Source organism: Vicugna pacos, chromosome 18, assembly GCF_048564905.1.
Source record: "Vicugna pacos chromosome 18, VicPac4, whole genome shotgun sequence".
NCBI lineage: Eukaryota > Metazoa > Chordata > Mammalia > Artiodactyla > Camelidae > Vicugna > Vicugna pacos.
In genome coordinates this window covers 27,584,653-27,607,266 of record NC_133004.1, presented here as the reverse complement: position 1 = coordinate 27,607,266, position 22,614 = coordinate 27,584,653, and the positions used below count along the sequence as shown (strand labels likewise).

At 40.3% G+C, this 22,614-nt stretch overlaps 1 protein-coding gene across 6 annotated transcripts in view; it reads left to right on the top strand.

The window, feature by feature from the left end:
- The window catches only part of DNAH3 (dynein axonemal heavy chain 3), a 150,092-nt gene that overhangs the window by 18,313 nt on the left and 109,165 nt on the right, over positions 1-22,614 (top strand). For 5 of the 6 annotated variants that reach the window (XM_072942725.1, XM_072942724.1, XM_072942726.1 and 2 more), the window contains 10 exons: positions 725-850; positions 1,643-1,838; positions 3,656-3,835; positions 7,397-7,533; positions 8,581-8,686; positions 8,869-9,047; positions 12,698-12,882; positions 14,095-14,218; positions 19,047-19,200; positions 19,957-20,101. In XM_072942725.1, the coding sequence (XP_072798826.1) occupies positions 725-850; positions 1,643-1,838; positions 3,656-3,835; positions 7,397-7,533; positions 8,581-8,686; positions 8,869-9,047; positions 12,698-12,882; positions 14,095-14,218; positions 19,047-19,200; positions 19,957-20,101 (1,532 nt within the window). Of the gene's footprint in view, positions 1-724; positions 851-1,642; positions 1,839-3,655; positions 3,836-7,396; positions 7,534-8,580; positions 8,687-8,868; positions 9,048-12,697; positions 12,883-14,094; positions 14,219-19,046; positions 19,201-19,956; positions 20,102-22,614 lie in introns of those variants that run through there. The other variant, XM_072942727.1, reaches the window with a different exon arrangement.

The following is a 22,614-nucleotide window of genomic DNA, read 5'->3' as shown; positions in this document are numbered from 1 at the left end:
TGGTGGCCCTGAAGCTAAAAAGGGCCTTGGGGAGTGTGTTTACCTTTATGGGCAGCACCTCCATTAATCTGAGAGAGACAAGAGAAGGTAAGAACATCACTGGAGAGGGCAGAAAGAGGTTCGTGGTTCATTTAACAGGTATTTATTGAGTGCTTGCACTGTACAAGGCACTGTGCCAAGGGATGCTGTGGACGTCCTGGGGAGCCTGCCAGCCGTGGGGGTAGGTCTTTTGTGTTTTTTTGGTTCAGACCAAAGCACTTCTCCAAGTTGTCTTGAGTAGCTCCCCCAGGGGCCACACTGAGTATCGAGTGGAACCCACTTGAGCATCAGGGTGGTGCTTTGCTTACCCTGTCCTCTGTGTCCTCAGTGTTGGAAAGAACTTTGATTTGTCCATCTGGTATCCCAGTTCCCAGCCAGCTAAATACCAAGTCAGTGTCAAAACTCCACTCCCCAGACGGGTTACCTGGAGCAGGACACATAGGAAGGCTCAGTAACACCTCAGTAACACCTGCTCAGTGACACCTTCTGGTTTATTCACTCCGTGCACGAGTTCTCATGGACTATCCACTCTGTTCTCAGACTCCCAGGGTTTTCAGAAATAATTAATCTGTCTAAATCTCTTCTCATTGAAAAATGAAAATATTTGTTTCCTTTGAACCCCTCCTGCAGAATTTGTTATTAAGCATCTTCTCAGCTAAGGAAGTTCTCCCCTCTCTTTCGGCAGATTTAGAGACCTCCGGTTTGTCCGAACAGCAGAATTACTGGCGGGAAAATTACCTCTGCTGCCTCACGAGTATCAGAATGTCATCCAGAAACACTGCAGGGAAGCGCGCCAGATTCTCCTCAGCAAGTCAGTGTCTGCTTCAGCATGGGGCTGCATCATGGTGTCATAAAGACCAAAAACTCTCTGAAGGGAAAACTAGTACCCAGCCTGGAGGTTGCACAAGTATTGCTGACTTCTCACTGACATCTTCCTCTGTCCTCTCCCTGCTGTGTTCCCATCCCCGACAGCCACCCTCTCCTCATGTCCACTGCTCTTCGACCCTCACTCCTAATCTTCCTCTGCCTTCTGAAGCTCACTCATTACCATTCCATGTTGAGAGTACCACTTCCATTCCCTCTGGAATCCTTTCGGCCCTGCTAGGTTACAGGACAGTGCATTTGAATGACTTGTGTTCAGGTGGCCCAGATAAACACCTGCAAGGTTCCAACGATGGGAGTTTTCAGTCACTTAAACAAGTCCTCTCTCCTTTGCAAATGCCTGCAGGACTATGTCCAGAGCCAGAAAAATCCCCTTAAGTGACATGTTGATGCTAATACCTACCAAATGATTGTGCAATCGCTGGCACATAGCACCTATTAAATGTAATTATTACCACTGTGGCTACTGCTAGTACTTCTCTGATAGAGTAGAACTTTCCTAGCAACCAGAAAAGAGACGTGGTAGGATGCAAAGGCCAGTGGTTCCCATTGGGAATTAGAAATTTGGCAGGTGAGGTGGCCCGGGATATGAAAGTACCAACTTGCAAAGCTGCTTAGCGGGAAAGGAGCCATCTGTCTTGTTGTGGAGAGTGGGGAATGGCTAAGACGACTTCTTGGAGCTTGAAGAGATTCTTACTTGGATACCGTGCTGTCTTTACAGATGGATCCCCACCTGTGCCCAGCTTTTTGTCTCACGGAAGGAGCACTGGGTCTGTTTTGCTCCCAAGAGCGAATATGACTCCTCTTATAACATTGAGGAATATTTTGCTTCTGTGGCATCCTTCATGTCACTCCAGCTCAGGGAGTTGGTCATTAAGTCTCTCGAGGACCTTGTTTCCTTTTTCATGATACACAAGGTATGTCGGGGACCAGCAGTAAGGCCTTCTGAGTGGAACGAACTGAGATAGACCCGGGATTCCACCATGTAAAGTCCTCGGCCGTGAGCCAGGCCAAAAAGTAAAACTCTTGATTTGAACACCTATCAGGTGATTATTAGTTTTTAAAAATGCTTTCTTTAAATGCACAGCAGGCTTTCCTGAGATAATTGCCTACTGCTATATTGGTAACAAAAAAAATCTATAGAACTAGAGAAATTAAGAAAGTTTAAAGAGAGGGGAGGGTATAGCTCAGCGATTAAACTACGTGCTTAGCATGCACAAGGTCCTGGGTTCAATCCCCAGTACCTCCATCAAAATAACTAGATAAATAAACTAATCACCCCCCCCAAAAAAAGAAAATTTAAAGAAAGATTGAAAAAAAAGAAAGGAATACATACCTCCTACAGTAGGAATGGTCACTTTTTTAATCCTCTCCATTAAAGGAAGGGGTTGGAAAGGGTTTGTTATCAATCTTTGACTTGATATTTAGGGAGTGTTGTGTGTGTTTACTGCAGATACGACTTTTGTCCTTTGGTCTTTGAAAGGGTAACTCTAACAACAATCGGCTCTATTGACCTCATTAATAATTTCCTTCATGAAACTACTTCAATGAACTTGAAATAAAAACTGAAACACTGGAATCCTGGTTTTCAAAGCATCCCTTACATTTAGATAACCTAGGGATCGAGGAAGATTCTTTTGGGTTTTATACCATGTATACATTTTACCTTAAAAAGAGGGATAAAATTTTAAATCACTTAGAAAAGGAAAAGGTTAAATTCTAAGCATTTTTCCAAATAAAGTGAAAATGAACAGCTTACTTTTTGCTCCAAAAATGTGGAAGTGACACTGCTGAATTTAGACCTCAGCCTTAGTAATCTGCAGTGGACTAATCTATACATGACACTGTAGTTGTCTGCTTCACTTGGCAGAAGAAACTCCGATGTGAGAACAAGTCTCACTCTCAAATTCCACTCAAAGGGAAAAGTAGAATCTTCGTCTGTCTGAAAGAAAGGAAATCCATGGGTATTTGATACACAGTAGACATTTAACTAATGTTGATCAGCAGTCGTTAAACCGATTTAAGAAATCTCTAGAGTCAACTGCTTGGACAAGCACTTTACAGCTGCCCTGTGCAAATTTCATTAGGGAAATTAGAAGTATTTCCCCCATACCAATATTTCTGTCATAGGAAAGTTGACATTTTGAGTGTCTAAAACAGACTACATGTTGATTAGCAAGTCCATTTGAGGTCTACAGATAACTATTTATACTTTTGGATTCAGCTAATACATTTTTATTGAGCACCTACTATGTGCTAAATGCTATCTCGGGTATTTTGGTGGAGATAGGTGGTTCAGACACAGATCCTGCCATCTAGAGTAGAGAAGATATGATTTGCATGTAAATCTCCATATGAGAGAAAGATAAAATACCATGAGGAAGTGGAAATATGGAAGTTCAGAAGTGGGAGATTGTTTCTTGCTGGGAAACAGGGAGGCTTCCCAGAGGAGGGGATTTTGAGCTGAATTTTGAAGGATGGGAAGGACTTGGAAATAATGGTAAAGGAATTTCCAAGCAAAGTAAGCACAGTGAATGAAAGCTTTGAAGAAGGAGGCGGGGGTTAGCTCAAGTGGGCTCAGCCATACCTAGCCCTTACTTTAAACATGAATAGTACACCATACCTTTCATTTCCTTTTCTGGTACTCATGTAGTCTATGAACAGGTAAAATTCACTCCCTTGATTCTGGAGGGTTCTGTTTTGTAACTATTGCCGTATCTTATGTCTCTTGAAGGATGGAAATGATTTTGAGGAGCCCTACCAAGAGATGGAGTTCTTTATACCTCAGCTAATCATGATCAAACTTGAAGTCAGTGACCCCATTATTGTCTTTAAACCATCTTTTGATGACTGCTGGGAATTAATACACAACTCTTTCTTGGAAATTATTAAGAACTCTAAGGGGATTCCCAAGGTATGGTATTCACTTAATTATTCATTTGTATTCTTATTCATGTGTTGAATAAAATACATTTTAAGTGGCCATTTGTACAAAGGAGGGTTTTACTTTGGGAGCTATATCCTGAGTACATCCTCTTGAGCACGGAAAGAGAATTTGGGCCTTAAAGAAATGTCCACATATCCCAGAACTGTGCTTTTAACAAGAGTTACTTTGTGGGAAAGTAGACTTCCCCCATGATACCAACCTCAAAAGGGCAGATGTGTCGCAAGCCATGTCCAGCTTAGGGTAATAATTCATGATGGATCAATTGCTACGCACTTTGCCAAGAATTTTCATAAAACTACATCTAATTTAGTTCTTGACGTTCCATGTATGTGTTTGTTTATCTCACTGTAGGCTTCTAGGGAAGAGATTGAGACTTCGCTTCCTGACCCAAGCCCCTCTCCAAGTCTTCTTTCCAGGATAACATTACTAATTAGATTCCAGACACTTACTAGCAGGCTTTAGAACCAGGCAGGATCACCCGCACGAGTGTGACTCTTTTGCATTCCATCCTCTATTTCCTTCTGGGTTGGTGTGGCAGGAGGACCAGTGTCCAGCCCTGTACAGGGAAGGGACCTGTCGGGGGATTCTCCCCACCCCCATGCGCTATGTATGATGCCTTGGATGCTCTTAAGTACTCCTCTCTGTGGTTCTGTACTTAGAGGGTTCTAAGGGCCCACGATTAGAGTTGGAGTTTGTGGGGAAACATGTGAAGCCACATGCTCCATTTGATTTCACCAGAGAACTCTAAATTTCAGGTTTTGAACAAAGCCCGGCTAACAAGAAAACTGATGTGTGGAGGGAGAAGAAACAGTGGGCAGCTCTCCTACAATTGGTATCCCTAGGAAGGAAATGAAAGAGAAGGCCCTGTAGTTTGGAAGGATGGTGTGGGGGCTTGGGGACAGATAAAGTACGTACCACTCAAGTTCCCCTTCACCACCGTGGATCAGCAGTGTTTGCAAGCAGCTGGGCTGGGAGAGCCCAGGGTGTGTGTGGCTGCTGCTGCAAATAGCCCAGCAGGGGCTAGTGGTAGATCTAGTGGATTGTGATGCCCAGAAGACATAGTCACAGGTCACAGTTTGTAGTATATTTGAAGACAGGCCCAAGTAAATGCCATTGACTTTATTAGACTATGAGAAAAAGCAGCCCAGGCTCTGAGTTCTCCATCTAGAGATGCCCGTCACACTGTCTCCCTCCTGGCACCCCCTCACGCTGTTTTATCTCTGAACTAGGTAGTGACATTTTAAAAGAATAGTCCCTCAGTTTGAATATCTAAGGAGAATATCGAAGAACAGCAACAGGTGGACAGTACTCCCAGCCCCTACCAGTCCTGCCTTATTTATGGTTAAAGATGAGTTTCAAAAGTTGGCGGGGGGGACGTTAGCATGAAATGTTTGAGAACAGTACTCAAGGTACAGAAAGAAAGCGTATTTGTATGAAAGTTGCTAGAGAAAACCAAAGTAGATATTAGAAAACATTTGTCTTAGCAAAAAACTGAGAAAAACATGGATGTCTAATGCTGACTGTAATGAAAAGAGGTGAATGAGAGGCATAAATAAAAAGAAGCTGAATGAGATAAGGGAAGGATTTTCTAAAATGGGAAATGCAATAAACAGAATTTAAAACAGCATTAGCTGCAACGTTGATGCATTACTTTCATAATCAGGAATTATATTACTAGGGAATGGGCTGCTTGGGCCAGTCTCGCTCGCGATGGGAGAATTTTCTCATGCAAAGTGCCGGAGAAATGCCAAAGTCAGAGAAGTGTGCAGGCGTGAGCACTGAAGGTGATGACAAGACCAAGAAGTCCAGATCAGAGAGCCGGGAAGATAAGCAGAGAGGAACCATAATTGATAATCTTACCTGGAAACAGCACTGTTGTTCTCGGCTCAGTTCTACCAGACTCTTCTGCAGGCCCGGGGAGAACCAGCCACGTTTAAAGGGCAACATGAGGTGTTGCTTCCCCTTTTGATGGAAGACTTCTCCCATGAGACAGTCCACTGTCCTACCCACCCGTGACCTGTCGCATGGCCTGAATGCTTCAGTTGTGTGGCCCTAAGCCATTTCCTTCATATCCTTGCTTTCAGACACTGTCTACAATATGGCTATGGCAAAGATGCTGCTCCTCCACCGGTTTAAAAGCCTTCAAACTGTCCAAAGAGGGAGGACAAAGATCAGTTACACTTGCTTTTGCTCCTTCCTACCTTTATGCATTCTCATCAACTGTTTATAACTCAGTAAAACACTCTGAAGAACCTTTTGTGAGACGGATCACTAAAAACTCTCTTAGCAGGGAGGGCAGCAGAAGGCAGTGGGTCCAACAAATCCAAGGCAAAGTCCAGCAAGGACTTTGCAGCCTGCGTGCACCATGCAACCGAGAACAAACTCGGAAACACCTATGCTGTTATGAAGCTGGAAGAGTTGAATACTTTTTGTGCCTCAAGATCGTAAAGACATAGCTTTTTTTCCCCTCTCAACTGAGAGGAGAATCTAGTATATCTCTCCTTTTCTTCAGATGAGAAAATGGAAGTCTGGAGAGAAGTAACTTACCGAAGGTCACATAGTCAGTTAGTGGCAGAGTTAGAATTAGAACCCATGTGTCTAGTAGCTTTTCTTCAGAGAGGAAAAGTGTTCGGTCGTGGGGAGGGAGTAACAATCATTCACTCACACAGTGTGTATTGAGTACTTACTGTATGTGCCAAGCTCTTGTTAGGCCGTTCCCGCTAGTGAAGATGTCAGACATGATCCAGGCCCATGGCATTTATGTCCCATGACAAACCTAGAACAGCTTGTTACATATTCATTTAATTACAGTTGTGATGAGTGCCAAATGGGAAAAATTCAGAATGTGAGCCTTAAGCAGAGAAACCTGACATCTACCTGGGACCCAGAAGGGACTGTCTGAGGACATAAGGCCTAAAATGAGCAAGTATTTGAAAGATGAGTAGTCCAACCAGAGGGAGAGGAGAGAGAATAGAGGTAAAGGGAACAGTGGGGAGATTCTAGCACCATCTGAGAGGAAGTGGAGTAGAAATGCAGCTGATGTCCCTGGAAATGAGTCCCTTGCAGGAGACTTTACATTTTGGTGTCATCTTTCTTCCTGTATCTTGTGGAAGTCTTGCAACATTTAAAAGTGGCTTCTAGGGGAGAGGGTATAGCTCAAGTGGTAGAGTGTATGCTTAGCATGTGTGAGGTCTCAGTTCAATCCCCAGTACCTCCCCTAAAATTAAATAAACCTAATTACCTCCTCCCCCTAAAATAAAAAAATAATTAGAATAGTACAATAATAAATAAATAAAATATTTTCATAAAAAACAAATTTCTTCTGTATAGCACAGGGAACTATATTCAATATCTTGTGATAACCTTTAATGAGAAAGAATATGAAAATGAATATATGTATATATATATGCATGACTGGGACATTGTGCTGTACACCAGAAATTGACACATTGTAACTTACTATACTGCAATTTTAAAAAATGAACCATTGAAAAAAATTAATAAATAAAAGTGGCTTCTACTCTTTAGGTGGAATCTATCCTGTTCCCAGAGTTGAAAGGGTATAATCTGATTCTTGCAACCGTCAACGCTGATGAAAAATTGGTTTCTGACTTTGTGGATCAAACTTTCGAAGTATTTCGGAAAAATCAAGTTGGCCCCTGCAAGTAAGTTGGTTTAGTTGTAACTAAGTTAGCCAGCCATTTTGGCATTGGCTTAGTGCTCTTAACTGTCATCAGATAAACAATCCCTATTTCCGCACACCTGAAACAACACATGATAAGAATAGCTAACATTTACTTACAGAGGTATTACTATTTATCCCCATCTTGCAGTTGAGGAAATTGTAACTTTCCAAATGTTGTACAGCTAATAGATACAAGACCCAGAATTCACATTCAGTTACAGGTTCACCTCCATTATCTAAAAGCCATGGCACCAGATAGGTTCTGGCACTCAGAAATTTCTGGATTTCAGAAAAGTAATGTGATGCATATTTCATATATTATGACGCAGCTTCAGCAAGACCTGAGTCAGCATCCCTTAATTAAACATACTGGTGTTTCTGCAGTCAAAACTATGAATATTTGCAAAAATAGCCACTGGACCCCCACAAAGTTAATTCTGCCCACTCCATATCATCTTTATTTTAATTCAAACTTATTTTAAGCCAGAGCATCCCCAAACATCCTCCAATTTGGGGGGGAATCTGTCCAGCTGTTCTTGCATGATCTGATACCAGAGGGAAACTTAATTCTATTCAATAAATTTTAGGTTCATTAGTTCCAAATTTTTATCTTAAAATTTAGACATAGAATTTTAGAGCTGGAAGTGGGGATAGGAAGCAATGTTTATTACACATTCACTGTATGTTAAGCGCAGTATTAATTGCTTTAAATATACACAATTACAGTTAAGCTTTATAACAATCCTATGAGGTGTTATCATTTCCACTTAAAATTAAAGACGCTGATCTTTGAAAAAGAGAAATATCTTGACGAAGTTCATGCAGCTAGGAAGTGGCAAAACTGGAATTTGAAGCCACAGTTCTGAATTCCCAGTTCACTGTACCTTTTGCCATGTTATATTTGCCATGTTTCTCTTTTGTAGTTTGGGCTAACTTTTACGGTATTGTCTCTTTATTTACCACTTGGATTCATCTGATTTGGTGACCTGTATTTGTATGTTTGATCTTATGCTTTTCAATACGGAAGATACTTAAATGTATACAAAAAGTATGATGACTTACTGGATAACACGGCAGAGCAAAACATCACCGCGTTCCTGAAAGAAAATCATGGCCTTGATGATTTTGTGACGGTAGGAGATGCTGCTTGACATTGCATATCTTGGTGACATGACAATCCAATAAGCAGTCAGTGTGTTTCATTAGTGTATATACTGAGCTCAACATTAGACTGGGTTGGCTGAGGTTGAGGCTGGGGGCAAATTGCATAGAGACTAAAGGTAAATTAACCCACTGCATCTATTCGTTTCTGCAGAGGATCAATAGCATAAAAAAGCGGAGAAATGAAATTGCATCCATGCACATTACCGTGCCTTTGGCCATGTTCTGCCTTGATACCATGACCCTAAATTATGATCTCTGTGAGCGAGCCCAAAATCTTAAAGACCGTCTGATTCAATTCCAAGTGGATGTAAACCGGGACACCAATACCAGGTATCATTATTGTTGCATGCAGAGAAATAGGCATGTTATTTGGTACCAGTGGAAGAATGGAAAAGTGGGCAGAACTTGTACCTGCCAGCAATGACCAGACTGAACTTCTAGTTCAAGTTGTTTCTGCCCCCAAGTGAGGGTTGCAGGGAATTGAGGTTCAGGTTAGACGGTGCACAGCAAGGAGGAAACCACATGGGACTTGGAGTAGGAAGGTGGAAAGCATCCTGAGGCAGTTCATCTCTGACCCTTCAGCCTTTGCTTTCTTGCAGGCAACTTCGGAGAGAGACTACTTGACTGTTTGAGGTCACAGACCTTCTCACTGGCCACCTAGCACACATTTGAAGATACAGGGTGCTTGCAGGCAGCCCTTAGAATCACTTCCATCCAGATTTCTACTGTCTGGGTCTGGGAGCTCTGTCATTCACCCTTAGACTCTATATTTTACCTTCATTTTACTGATGACTATCTATTAGTCAAGACATTTTTGGTTGTAAGGGATAGAAGGCCAGACTGGCTAATGTGAAAATGGGAATCTGGGGCTCTCATGTTGAAAAGTTCGGGAGTTGCTACAAGCTTCAGGCCCTCAACACTGCATTTAGGACACAATCTCTTTCCCTCTCCTTGGCTGTCCTCTGTGTCAGCTCTGCTGTCTGATAAGTTCTCTCCAGTTTGTGGTCCCCAGCAGCTCCAGACTTACATCCTCCGAGGTTCCCATTCCCAGAGGAACAGAAAGATTTCTGGTGTGACACTGGTCTGACTTCGTTGTTTGGGCAACACCAAGGCAAACACCGTAGCCAAGCGGATGGCTTAGATCTGGGTAGTGTTCCCATCCCTGGGGTGGATGTAGCCCTACCTAGACTATGAGAACCAAGGAAGAGAAAGAGGGGATACCCCGAAAAGACTTAGGCTGTGGTTAAAGAAGAGGCAATGATGCTAAGAGGCTGGGACAGCATCTGTCTGCTACTCTGTCTCTATTTGAATGTTACAAAATAGTTAGTCTGTGTTATGTTACTTCTTTTCCTCCAGAGAGCTTTAGACTGTAGACCAAAATGGTTTAGTGCTAATGACCACTATTAATATTGTCATATATATTATTCATATATATGTAGATAAAATAAGTTTAGCATTTTATAACACTTTAAGGTTTTCAAACTACATATCAGAAAGTCATCAGCAAATTAATGATGGTAATAGCTACCATTTTTTCAGCATACGTTGTAGCCCAGGACTTGTGTAAACATTCTGAACACTTGAGAGCTAATCAGGTCTTTACAACAACCTAAAAGGCTGTTCACTATTCCCTCATTATGTTGATGTGGAATCTGAGCTCCAAGAGGTCAGCAAATGGCACATCCAGGGCTTAACCTTGTTCATTTTGACCCAGAAGTCCATACTCCCCACCACTGCACTCAGCTTTCTCGCTGAGTAACTATAAACGGTGGGATTCCTGGTTTGGGAGCTAGAAGACTTGGTTTTGAATTCAAGACCTTCCATTTCCTACCTGTGTGTCCCCTGGCTTCACCTCTTGGATCTTCAGTTTCTTTGCCTATAGCGTAAACATTTGATACTTGGACAGTAAAAGGTTTTCAGCCTTCAGACTACAAGAACACTTTCCTTTGGAAAGTCTGAGCATCAAGCAGTTCTTTTTTTTTTTTTTTTCTTAAGCATTTGTTAACTGTCAAAGCCAAGCAACATGGTGCCTTGGTTGTTCAGTGCATTCACTGTCATCAAAATAAATGTGTAATTTCCTTTGACCTTTTTAATGTAAGTAAAAGCAGAGGTCCTATTACAAACCCAGGGATTTCTAAGGATGTAGAAACCTCAAGTTAGTGGCTGAGTTTTGAAGTTTCTTTCCACCTTAAAAATGAGCCAAATTCTGACTCATTTGACCTTCTCAGTAACTGCATGAGGTAGGTAAAACAGATATAAGACATCTTACTGAATGGAGGACAAGATGAGGCCCAGAAAGAAAACCTAACTTGCCCAATTAGGTGAGCTTGAGTCTTCTGAACCCAAACCTCACCCTTGCCACTTCACAGCCCTTGAGTTCAATTAATTTGCTCCAAGCTTCTAATGATGGCTTGGTCTTTCCAGTGACCAGCTCCTTATCCAGAGGCCATCTAGAAGCTCACCCTGAGTAACCTCATTAGAACAAAAGACACTCTCATCACCCATGAAATTGGAAGGGTTTCAGGGGCTCTGTGCCAGGAACCAGGGCAGAAAACCCTTACAAGACCTTACAAGAAGAGGAAGAGACAGGGCTTACTTCCTTCCCGCCAGGTGAGGACACAGTGAGAAGGCAACTGCCTGCAAGTCACTAGGAACCCAGTAAGTCAGCACCTTGACCTTGGACTTCCCAGCCTCTAGACTGTGAGAAAATAAATTTTTGCTGTTTGAGCCAACCAGTCTATAATGCTTTGTTATGGTAGCCCAAGCTGACTGGTAAAATACGCAACCGAAAATACAAAGGAGGCTGGGAACTATTACCTAGCTCTGAGTTCAAAAGTGGAGAATACTCTGAATTCACGCAGCACAGTAAATAAGTTTTCTCCACACACAGCTTCTGAATTGTGTAAAAATTCATTTCTAACACCCCAGGATCATCTGCAAAAATGTTTTAATCATTTTCTCATCAGTTAGATACAGTTAACTTCATTACAGAAGGGGTCGTCATACATTAAGAAGGAATATCAAGGACTGAAAACATTAAGAGGAGTGATTTTTATCTTTCTATGGTGTATGACCATCAACATGGAATGATCGATGATAACAAAACTATGGCAGCTATTGTTGCTAACACTTCTCGAGGGCCACTGTGTGCTAGGCATGGATACATTGCAAATAATTTGTCCCTTATTGTAGTTAAAATGCTGAAGATTGTCATTCATTAGCTTTTGTATAAATTAGAGGATATTCAAATTATGACCATAATAACATTCTTTTTCACAGCCTTGTGTTTGAGGAGAAGTGGGCAGTTAGATCTAGTGGTCCCAGTATTTGAACATAAATTTCTCTGTGCCACCAGGAAATTACCTGCAGCACATGAGGATAAACTTCCTGATGTACTGTTAAGAGCAGTGATTATAAATTAATTATAAATGAAGTAATTCTACTTCAACATAAAATTTGAAGGGTTGTGGCTGTTGGTGGTGGTGGTGTTCTTATTCTTTTGGTGTAAATCTGTATTTTACCCATGGTAAACCTGTTAAGAGTGTAAGGTTTGGAATCAAGTAAACCAGGTTCAGATCCTGGCTCTGATAGCAACATGTTGCTTTGGATAAAGTTACTCAGCCTGTCTTTCTTCCATTATAAAATGTTGATGATAATAGTTCCTGCCTCTTAGAATTGTTGTGGAGATTAAATGAGCTAGTAGTCATGCAGTGATGAGAATGGGACATGGCACACTGTAAAGGGCATAGTACATGTCAGATATTATTGCCATTTCTACTGTCATTATTCCTGAAATACAGTGTGTATATGAATATTATCCATCAAGAATTTCCAGGTAGAGAAAAGTCAGAAAACATTGTTCTAGTCTCCACATAGGAAGCATGTCTGTTTAGTATAGTGGGTCTAGTAAGAAAGTTATTTTAGGTGGTGGTGACTGATGATGATGGTGGTGGTGATGGTCCCTGTTTCTTTCCTTGCAGCATCTGTAATCAGTACAGCATCATTGCAGACAAAGTCAGTGAGATCCCTGCCAACACTCGGGAGCTAGTATCCCTCATTGAATTCTTAAAGAAATCCAGTGATGTCACCGTGTTCAAACTCAGGAAGCAACTTAGAGACGCGGTTGAAAGGCTGGAGTTCCTGATGGACTACGCAGACTTGCCCCGTAAGTCCGATGTCATGTGTGTGTGCATGAAAATTTATGTGCATGTTTACATCTTTATGGATAAGGAGCTATGGGAAGGAGAGTTAGCAACCCTACCACTAAATAAAGGTATCAGGAGAGCTGTTTTTCACGTGTGTGCGTATGTCAGTCCATACTAATTCCATACTCCTATCCACAGGAATTGAATCAAACAAAGAAAATCTTATTGTTAGACAAAAAAGAAGAATTATCTAGGGACTTGAATAGTTCTTAGATGCTTGTCTTTGAATCTTGTGCCTGGTGTTCCTGGGAAAGTCACTTTCAAATGCAGAGTCCTTTTATAAATGGGTAGATTCCATTTATCATCTTAATACAATCCCACCTTCAAGGAGGTCAGGGCTTCTTGCTTCTGCATATTTTAAAAGGAAAGAAATGCCCCTTGAAGGCTTATTGAACCAAGTTCGAGTTTTGTAAGGGTCAGGTTCTAAAGGAAAATCTAATATGCTCTCTACAAGCCAAGTTTCAGAGCCTTTTTCCATCTGGAGATACCTGTGAATTACATAGTATTCACAATGTTTGGGGGAAATGGTTATGGGATGGAGAGATGGGACTGGGGGTGAAAAGTGGTCCCGTAACCATCCACCTGCACATTCAGGAGCTGTGCCCTTGGTCGCGTGAACCCAGATAGGACTGAGGTCTCTGCCTCCTAAATTCCCAAGGATACAGAGGGAACCCACGGCTTTTAAATGACCAGAGCCATAAGATGGGTAGGACATCTGGCATTGATTTTATTATTGACATTGAACCAAAAGGGAGACTGAAACTCAGATGCGATGGAACAGTTTAAAGACTAGAACCTAGGTTTCTACATATGTATTCAGTCCTAGCCTAGGAGGACAGTAAAGAACATAGGTTAGAACATAGGCTTTGGAGTTGGTCAGACCTGGGTTTGAAATCTGCTCTGCTGCCTTCTAGTGGTGTGACCTTGAACCCCTTGGCTTAACTTTGTTTCCCATCCATAAAAACAAGGGTGATAATACTGTCTGTCTTCTAGCCTGGCCCCTGGTAAGTACTCAATGAATGCTGGCTATCATTCATCAATAATGGGCCCATTCATTAATTGCCATCCCTGTTCCCAATTCTGTTGACCTCCTGTCCTGCTCAGTTAACTTCCCTGCGAGCAGACCTGTGCTGAGCAGTGTCCTGGAGCAGTGTCCCGTATGTGTTTTGCAGAAGAGGATATCAAACTGAACAGCACTCTATTCCTCTGGCCAGACCAGATTGAAGATATCTTAGAAAACAGCCGAAATCTTCTCCTTAGCAAGCGGGATCAGGCGGAGATGGACCTCATTAAAAGGTACAGGGAAAGTCTGAGGTTGTTTTTAAAATGGTACTAAGCTTGATAACACTCTATGAGTTCCTGATTCTGTTTAGAGCCACCCCCCACCCCCCGCCCAGCAATGTGTGGGCGAAGGCTGAGGACAGTCAGTGGAGAGGGAATTTCCTTTTGTTTCCCAGTGAGGGATGTTCTCCTCAAGCCTGCTTCACTATAGTAACCCCTGCCAATGCCTTCCTTCCCTGCCTTGAACAGTTGGAATTTAGTGGTGCAGAGAGAAGAAGACAAAAATAGTAGCATGTAATAATGGCCTCACAATAATAATAACAAAATTGTCAGCCTTACATTGGAGACTACGGATCTGTGTGATAGCAAACCAGGGTTGATAATAAAGGCGTGGCTGGAAGCTGAGAAATCGCCTGTTTTGCAGCTGGTCTCATTCAAGGCTAATGTGTCTGTAATCATTTATCCGCTGGGTATTTATTACAGATTTTTAGTAGGTGCTATGCTCTATTCTAGACACATAAGTGTGTTTGACTGCTAAATAAAGATTTTAATGCAGTGACAAACTGAAGAAGGCAGACAATGTCAAGTGAAGTGGGTCAAGTACCACGTACATGGTAAAAACATGCGTGTGTGTGTGTGTGCGTTCACATGCACGCCCACAGACACACACACACACACACACACACACACACACACACCCCAGATTATAACACTTTGTTTAGGAACTGCATGTTTATACCAGTTACCATCCCCATCATGCATGAAACTCCTACTGCCCAACTTCAGGTTTTGTAATTCCTGCCAATACTAAGCTAATCTCTGGGTGCTTCACTGTCCCCTATTTGTTCCTTTAACCCTACCCACATCTCACCTCTGTGAGTAGTCCCCTCATTAACGTCTCTTTCTTTGAATATTGAAGTAAATTCTACTTCTTGCCAGAATTCTGACTAGTCCACCGTCTTTAAATTCTTGCATTATTCTCCCACAGACTCCAGGTGGTCCCATGAATAGAACTCATTTACCAAACCCTAATTTCCTGAGTGCCTACTATTTACTAATGATATGTACTTATGTATGTATATATTATGGACGTGAAAGTACTTCAGAAACTATACTGTGCTAAGAAATTATAAAAAATTTAAAACAGTAAGAATTATCAGCTATAAAATACATCACAGGGATGTAATGCACAGCACAAGAAATATAGTCAATATTTTATGATAACTTTGTATGATGTGTATACAATAAAACTATCAAATCACTGTGTTGTACACCTGAAACCCATACAATAAGTCAACTATACCTCAATAAAAATTTTTAAAAAGAAATGGAAATCAATAATAATAGTAATATTTTACAATAATCACTGAGTTTGTATACCATTGCCTTCTGGGAAGAATTCAAAACTGCTTCCATCAGAGATTTATCTTTGTGTGTGGATCTGTATTTGGAGCCTCAACAAGAATTTTAACGATGTAAAAAGCACCCAGCAGCTTTTCTGGGCTAATTGTGTGGGCAACAGGAGAATCGGCTTTCCCTCAACTCTGTTCCGTTCAGTAGTAGGTTCCATGGTCCTAGAAGTGACCTGGAATATGCATGATGGACATCTCAGGAATGTGAGCTGCTCTTTGCCATGAGAGTGCATCTTAGGGGAAGAAAGGAAGATGTCTTAGGGGGAGTGCCCTGATGGCGTCTGGGATCCAGACAGTGCACAGTGCCTTGCAGATAGTTGGTTCTCGCAGTTTTGATGAATGAATGAATGAGACTTTTCCCCAATAAGGATATTCTCTAAATTAATACCTACCAGAATCTAAAATCACAGTTTAATACAAAATAAAGACAAAAATCTGAGAAGAGGCAGGCTGTCTCTCGTAGCACTTATATTCTCTACCTTTGACTCCTTAAGACTTTGATGAAAAACGATCAGGGGAGGAAGAGGGTGGCAGTGGCCACCTTGCCTTTTCCCCTCTTGTGCTCCTGTCTCCGGTCCTCTTCTCTGAAGATACAGAGAACAAAGACGGCATGGGAGATGGCAGATAAAGTAGATAAATACAGAAACTCTAAGACAGAGATGAAAGAGCAAACAGAGCACAGGGACTGCATTCAGTGGGCAAGTCAGGGAAGGACTCATGTAAATGAGACTTGAAGGATGAGAAGGAGCCCATTAAGTGAAGATGTGGGGAGGGAGTGAGTATAAGGGGGCCCTGTCGAGACACAGACCGTAGCATGAGCAATGGTTCCAACATGGGGGAACCTTGGCCTGAGGAGGAGAGTGGCTGTAAAATGAGGCTGGAGAGTTAGAGGAGCAGTTCTTTGAGATCACGGTAAAGAACTTGGGTTCTTTATTATGTGTATTAGAAAGTCACTGAAGGTTTTCAATCTGGAGACCAGATCTAATTTTTTTCTTTTTATGGCTTGCTAACCTGAATCAGAATCCAAAATTGCCTAGAATATTGTAATTGGTTGACATGTCTTTTAATTTTCTTTTCATCTGTAGGTTCCCCTCCATCTCCTTTGCTTTTTTCCCTTGCAGTGTATTTATTAAAGAAACCAAGTCATTTGTCCCTAGATCTAGACTCTCCTGATTGCACCTCTGTGGTGTCATTTAACATGTTCCTCCATCTTCTGTATTTCCTATAAGTTTTTAATAACTGATTTAATCTTGCTACTAACCTAATCTTTGTTCCTGATCTCCTGTGCTAATAGGTAACAAGAACACTTAAGTTGTCTGTCGGCAAGAGTATAGTGTGCAAATACGGAGGAAAAGAAGGCAGAGTCAGCCATATTAATATCAGATATTGTCAAAGACAAGGCAAAAACATTAATAAATCAAACATAGTTACTTAGATGGGTGAAATAATGTTAAAGCGATCAACAACCCTTATATATCAAATAATTAAAAGTAAATGAAGTGAAAGTTGAATAAGGAGATAATAGAAGTAAATAATTAAGAACCTTAATTGGTTGGATATGTATCAGACCTTCTGCTCTACAGTGGAAAAAACTGTTCTTAAATGTCCATAGAACATTTCCAAAAGTTGACCATATTTTAGGATTCTCCCCCTAAAAAAATTCAAAGAAGCAGAAACTATGTTGGCCACATTCTGTTATAATAGTGTGTATTAATTATATATTTGTGCATGGCAAATCACCCTGAAACATAGCAGCTTAAAACAACAAGCATTTATTATCTTGTAATTTCTGTGGGTCAGAAATCTAGGTGCATCTTAACAGTACACCTCTGGCTCAGGGTCTTTCATGAAGTTGCAGTCAGAGTGTCAGCCAAGGCTACAGTGTCATCCGAGTGCTCGACTGGGTGAGGATCCACCTCCAGTCTCTCTCACATGCTTGTTAGTAGGATTCAGTTCCTCATAGTCTTTTGGCCAGAAACTGCCCTCTTTTCCTTGCTCTATGGGCCTTTCCATAGAATAGCTCATAACATGGCAGCTGGCTTCGTTCAGAGAAAGAGAAAGTCGCAGTCTTTTTGTAACCTAATCTTTGAAGTGACATCCCGTAACTTTTGCCATATTCTTTGTTAGAAGTGAGTTATTAGTTCTAGCCCAAACTCAAGAGGAGACAATTACACAAGGATATAAACACCAGGAGGTGTGAATCTTTGGGGACCTGACCAGAGGCTGTTCACCTCACAGTGCCATTAGAAATAAAACCCAAATCAAACCATTGAAAATTAACTCTCTTAAATTACTTTTAAGGAAAAAAAAAAGAACATCAAAACTGCCCTAACATAATTAAGTATTATTAAGATAATAGCCAAGTTTGTAGTATGTCACTATAGCTGCTCTCAGTGGCAAATCCCGTATTCATTCAGTGAATACTGTTTTATGCCAGACACTCTGCTAAGTGCTGGAGACACAAAAAGGAATTAAAGAGTTTAAAACTGCATTGGTAGAGTTTACATTTTAGTGAATGAGACTAAACACTTATATGTGATTATTATGTACCAGGTTCAATTCTGAGCGTTTTGTATATGTTAGCTTATTAAATACTAAAGTGGGTACTTACTATTCCATTTAATTTGTCTGAGGCATAGAGAGGTCAAGTGACTTGACCAAGGTCACATAGCTTTTGGTGGCAATGTAGGGACTTGAACCTAGCCTGTCCATCTCTAGAACCTGTCCACCTAACACTATATTAGTCTACTTCATTAAGAAAAGGGAGAAGTAATCTGAGACCTGGGTTGTTGATAATACAGGTGAAGTAGATAAATCTCTGGAAAGGTCTTCCCTGATCACTCCAACTGAAGTAGCTCTCCACTTCCATCCGCTAGGTACCCTGCCCTGTTCAGTTTTCTCCAGAGCATTTGTCACTATCAAAAATAACCTCATTTCATTTTTATCTATGTATGGATTTATCCATCCACTCGTCCATCCATCCATCCATCCATCCATTCATCCATTCACCCATCCATGTATGTTTATTGTCTGGGTTTTCCCAAACTAAAATACAAGGCTTAATTAGTGTACTTCACAAATACATTCCTGATATCTAGAGTAGTTCTTGGAGTTAGGCACTTAATAATAAATATCTAATGAAGAAATGAATAATATGTATATACATAAATTTTATATTTGTGTATATATGTATTATAATATATACTTTGATATACGTTTACCTATATAGGAAACATCTGGAGATATTTAACCACCAATAGGTTCACAGCAGCTGTCTCTGGGAGGTAGGATTATAAATTATACATAATAACATATATTTATAAGTTCTACATATATTTTATCAGAAGATCAAATTCTCCCCAAGCTTGAATATGGGTTTGAAAATCACACAGTGGAAAGTCCAATAGTGACTGGGCTGTCTTTACTTTCAGGTGCTCAGAATTTGAGGCAAAACTTAAGGGCTACAACAAGGAACTGGAAGGTTTTAGGAAACGTGAAGTGATGACCACAGAAGAAATGAAGAACAATGTTGAGAAGCTTAATGAGCTTTCGAAGAACCTAGATCAAGCACTGGTGGAATTTGAGGTTTGGGGTCTTGGAGTCGGGATGGGGGCTTGTGACTGTCCTGCTCTGTTGGTTTTGTGTTTTTCCTAACACAACCTGTCAGGTTGACAGTATTAATTGATGAAGCAGTTCTTTTATTGGTACTTTCAGCTACCTTTTTCTACACCCCTATATTATACCAGCTTCTTTGTTAGTCATTAAGTACACAAAGAAGAAATTATAATGGAATAATTGCTCATGTATATTGAATATTTGTTATGTGCACAATGTGCAAAGTGCTTCATATGTGATATATCACTTAATATCCGTATAAACCTTTGGGGTAGGCACTGTTACTATCCTCATTTGTCCCTATTTAAATGGGAGAACTAAGTCTTGGAGAGGCTAAGTAACTTCCTCAGAAGGTCACTAGTAAGTACTTTAATCATTGACTTTTTTACCTTTGAGGCAGTTCAGCAACATCATGTGAACAGTTAAAGTACATATGAAAATTGTGAAAATGGGGATATGGATATGGTACAGTAGGAGCAAAGATGATGGAGCCAGTGGCAAATTATTGTAAAGTTTCACCCAGCTAAATCTCAGCTGCCATGGCCCTCAGAGGTAGCAGAGGGACCTTCTTACTTGAGGTCATGTTTTATTTTCCTCTCCTACTCTCCAGATTAACGTGCATCTTCCTCAGCTTGGTTTTGAAAGCACTGAGGAATTTGCCATGGTGGCTTCTCGGGTTCAGAAGAGTCACCCACCCAATAAACAGCATCCCCTTTTGCCCTGCAGTTGATCAATAAGGAGGAGGATCTGTTGGAAAAGGAGAAGAGTACCTTCCCTCTTCTGCAAACCGTGTTGACCAACAAAGTGCCTTATGAGCAGCTGTGGGTGACAGCCTATGAGTTTAGCATCAAGTCGGAGGAGTGGATGAATGGTATGCCACAGTCTCAGTCTGCTGGGGCAAGATGGGGATGGGGTAGTGGATCCAGCCCAGTTCTGAAATTGGATTTGGACTTCAGATTCTGGCTGGACTTTTTATCATATTCTCATACTCTGGATTAAGGCAACCATAGTCAAATTTTTCTGATGTGATAATGACAGAAGATAGGGATCAAAGAGCCAGACTTATTGCTAGGGTCAAATAGAATAGGCAACCGCTCAGAGCCATGGATTGGGTAGTGACTCAGAGAGGCAGATGGTGGGAGAATAAGATGGCAGTTCCTCTATTATGTTTCAGGGAAGGCCAGAGTGCCATAGATCTCTGTAAGCGACTTCTATTTTTTTCTTTCTTTTTCTTTTTTTTTTTCATTTTCTTTTTTATTGAAATACAGTCAGTTTACAAAATTGTGTCAATTTCTGGTGTACAGCATAATAGTTCAGTCATACATATAACATACATATATTCATTTTCATATTCTTTTTCATTATAGGTTACTACAAGATACTGAATATAGTTCCCTGTGCTATACAGTATAAACTTGTTGTTTATCTATTTTATATATAATGTTTAGTATCTGCAAATCTCAAACTCCCAATTTATCCTTTCAGATCCTGAAGGCTGGAGAAATAGTGAGGAGGTAGAGTCAATAGGACTTCATGATTGATCTGATATGGGGCAGGGAGGGAGAAAGAAGCACTGAGGGTGAATTCCAGACTATTAGCTCAGGGAATTTGGTGGATAATGCCATCAAAAAACAACAGAAATGACAAATCTATTGGGAGAAAGCCATCAGCTTGAATACGCTAAGTTACATGTCTACAAACATCCAAATGGGGATATAAATTAGCGGTTGAGTATGTCAGTCTGGAGTTAAGTTTTAGTGGGAGGTGGGATTTATATTGGGGAATAATTGATGTGCAGGTTACAATTAAAAGTCATCAATGACATCGCCTGGGAAGAGTATGTAAGTGCAGAGGACAAAATCTGAAATCTTTAGGGTTGCACCTTTAGCTTGTTTGCAGTGCTTCAATATTATAAACTCAACTGCAATGAACATCTTTGTTGCCAATTTTCTGAACACAATAATGATAATTTTCTTAGGATAAATTACTATAAGTGAGATGGAATGTAGATCCATTTCAAAGGGATACTATAAGGAAATTTATTGAGGAATGTAATAAAATTATTAGGACTTTAAAAACTGCTTTTGTTATTGGTATTGCCTTCCAGAAAAGTCACATATTTTAATTTATTATTCTCCTAGCAGTATCTTAGTGCCTATTACTCATGTCCTCAGCAAACTTAGTATGTAATAGCTTTGAAAACTTTTTTGCTGATGTTTAAAATGATATTTTCTTTTTCATTATTAAAAAGTATTCTTTCATTTAATTGAAGTTGAATGTTTATTGGTCAGTTGTATTCCTTGTTTTATAAAAGACTATCTGTGTGTTCACCCATTTTTTTTCTATTATTAAACTACCTTATTTAAATAATTTTCAGTTTTAAATATTTCCATTGATATTTTTCATTTTTCCAGGTACTCAATAATATCTGTACATTTAGAATATTTTACCTTATTTGTCATTTTCACACCCCTTTTTAGATTCACGTTTCTGTGTTGACTCGTACTTCCAAAATAAACAGCAGTAATTGTGGGCACCTTTGTCTTATTCCTGATTTTAATGGGAATTCTTCAAGAGCATCACCTTTAAACATGATGCTTTTTGTTGGTTTGAGGCACAAAATATTTATGATGTTAAGAAGGTATAAATATGAAAATGAATATATGTATGTTTATGTATGACCGAAACATTATGCTGTACACCAGAAACTGATACAACTATACTTCAACTTAAAAAACTAAAAAAAAAAGAGAAATTTACAAAGTCTTTTTATTAGAAAGAGATAATACATTTTAAATTTTTTACATTTTAATTTTTAAATTCATGCACAGTAAAACTGACATTTTTGGTAGACAGTTCTGTGAACTTTAACGCATGTGTTGATTCACCACAATCAGGAAATGGAACAATCATCACCTCAATAAGCTTCCTTGTAGTGCCCCTTTGTAGTCACACTCTCCCTGCAGCCTTAACACCTGGTGACTGTTGATCTCTTCATTGTTACTAGAGTTTTGTCTTTTTGAAACTGTCATATAAATGGGATGAAACAGTGTGTAACCTTTCACAACCTTTGAGTATGCTTTTTACACTCAGCATACTGCCTTTGAGATTCATCCAAGTTGTTGGATGTATCCATAGGTCCATTCCTTTTATTGCTGGGTGGTATTCCATTATCTGGCTGTACCAGTTTGTTTAGTCTTTCACCCACTGATGGATATTTAGGCTGTTTCCAGTTTCAGGCTATTATGAATAGAGCTGCTATAAACATTCATGTACAAGATTTTGTGTGAACATAAGCTTTCCTTCCTCCAGGGTAAATGCCCAGGAGTAAATGGCTAAGCTGTATTTAAAGTATATGTATAACTTTGTAAGCAAATGCCCAAC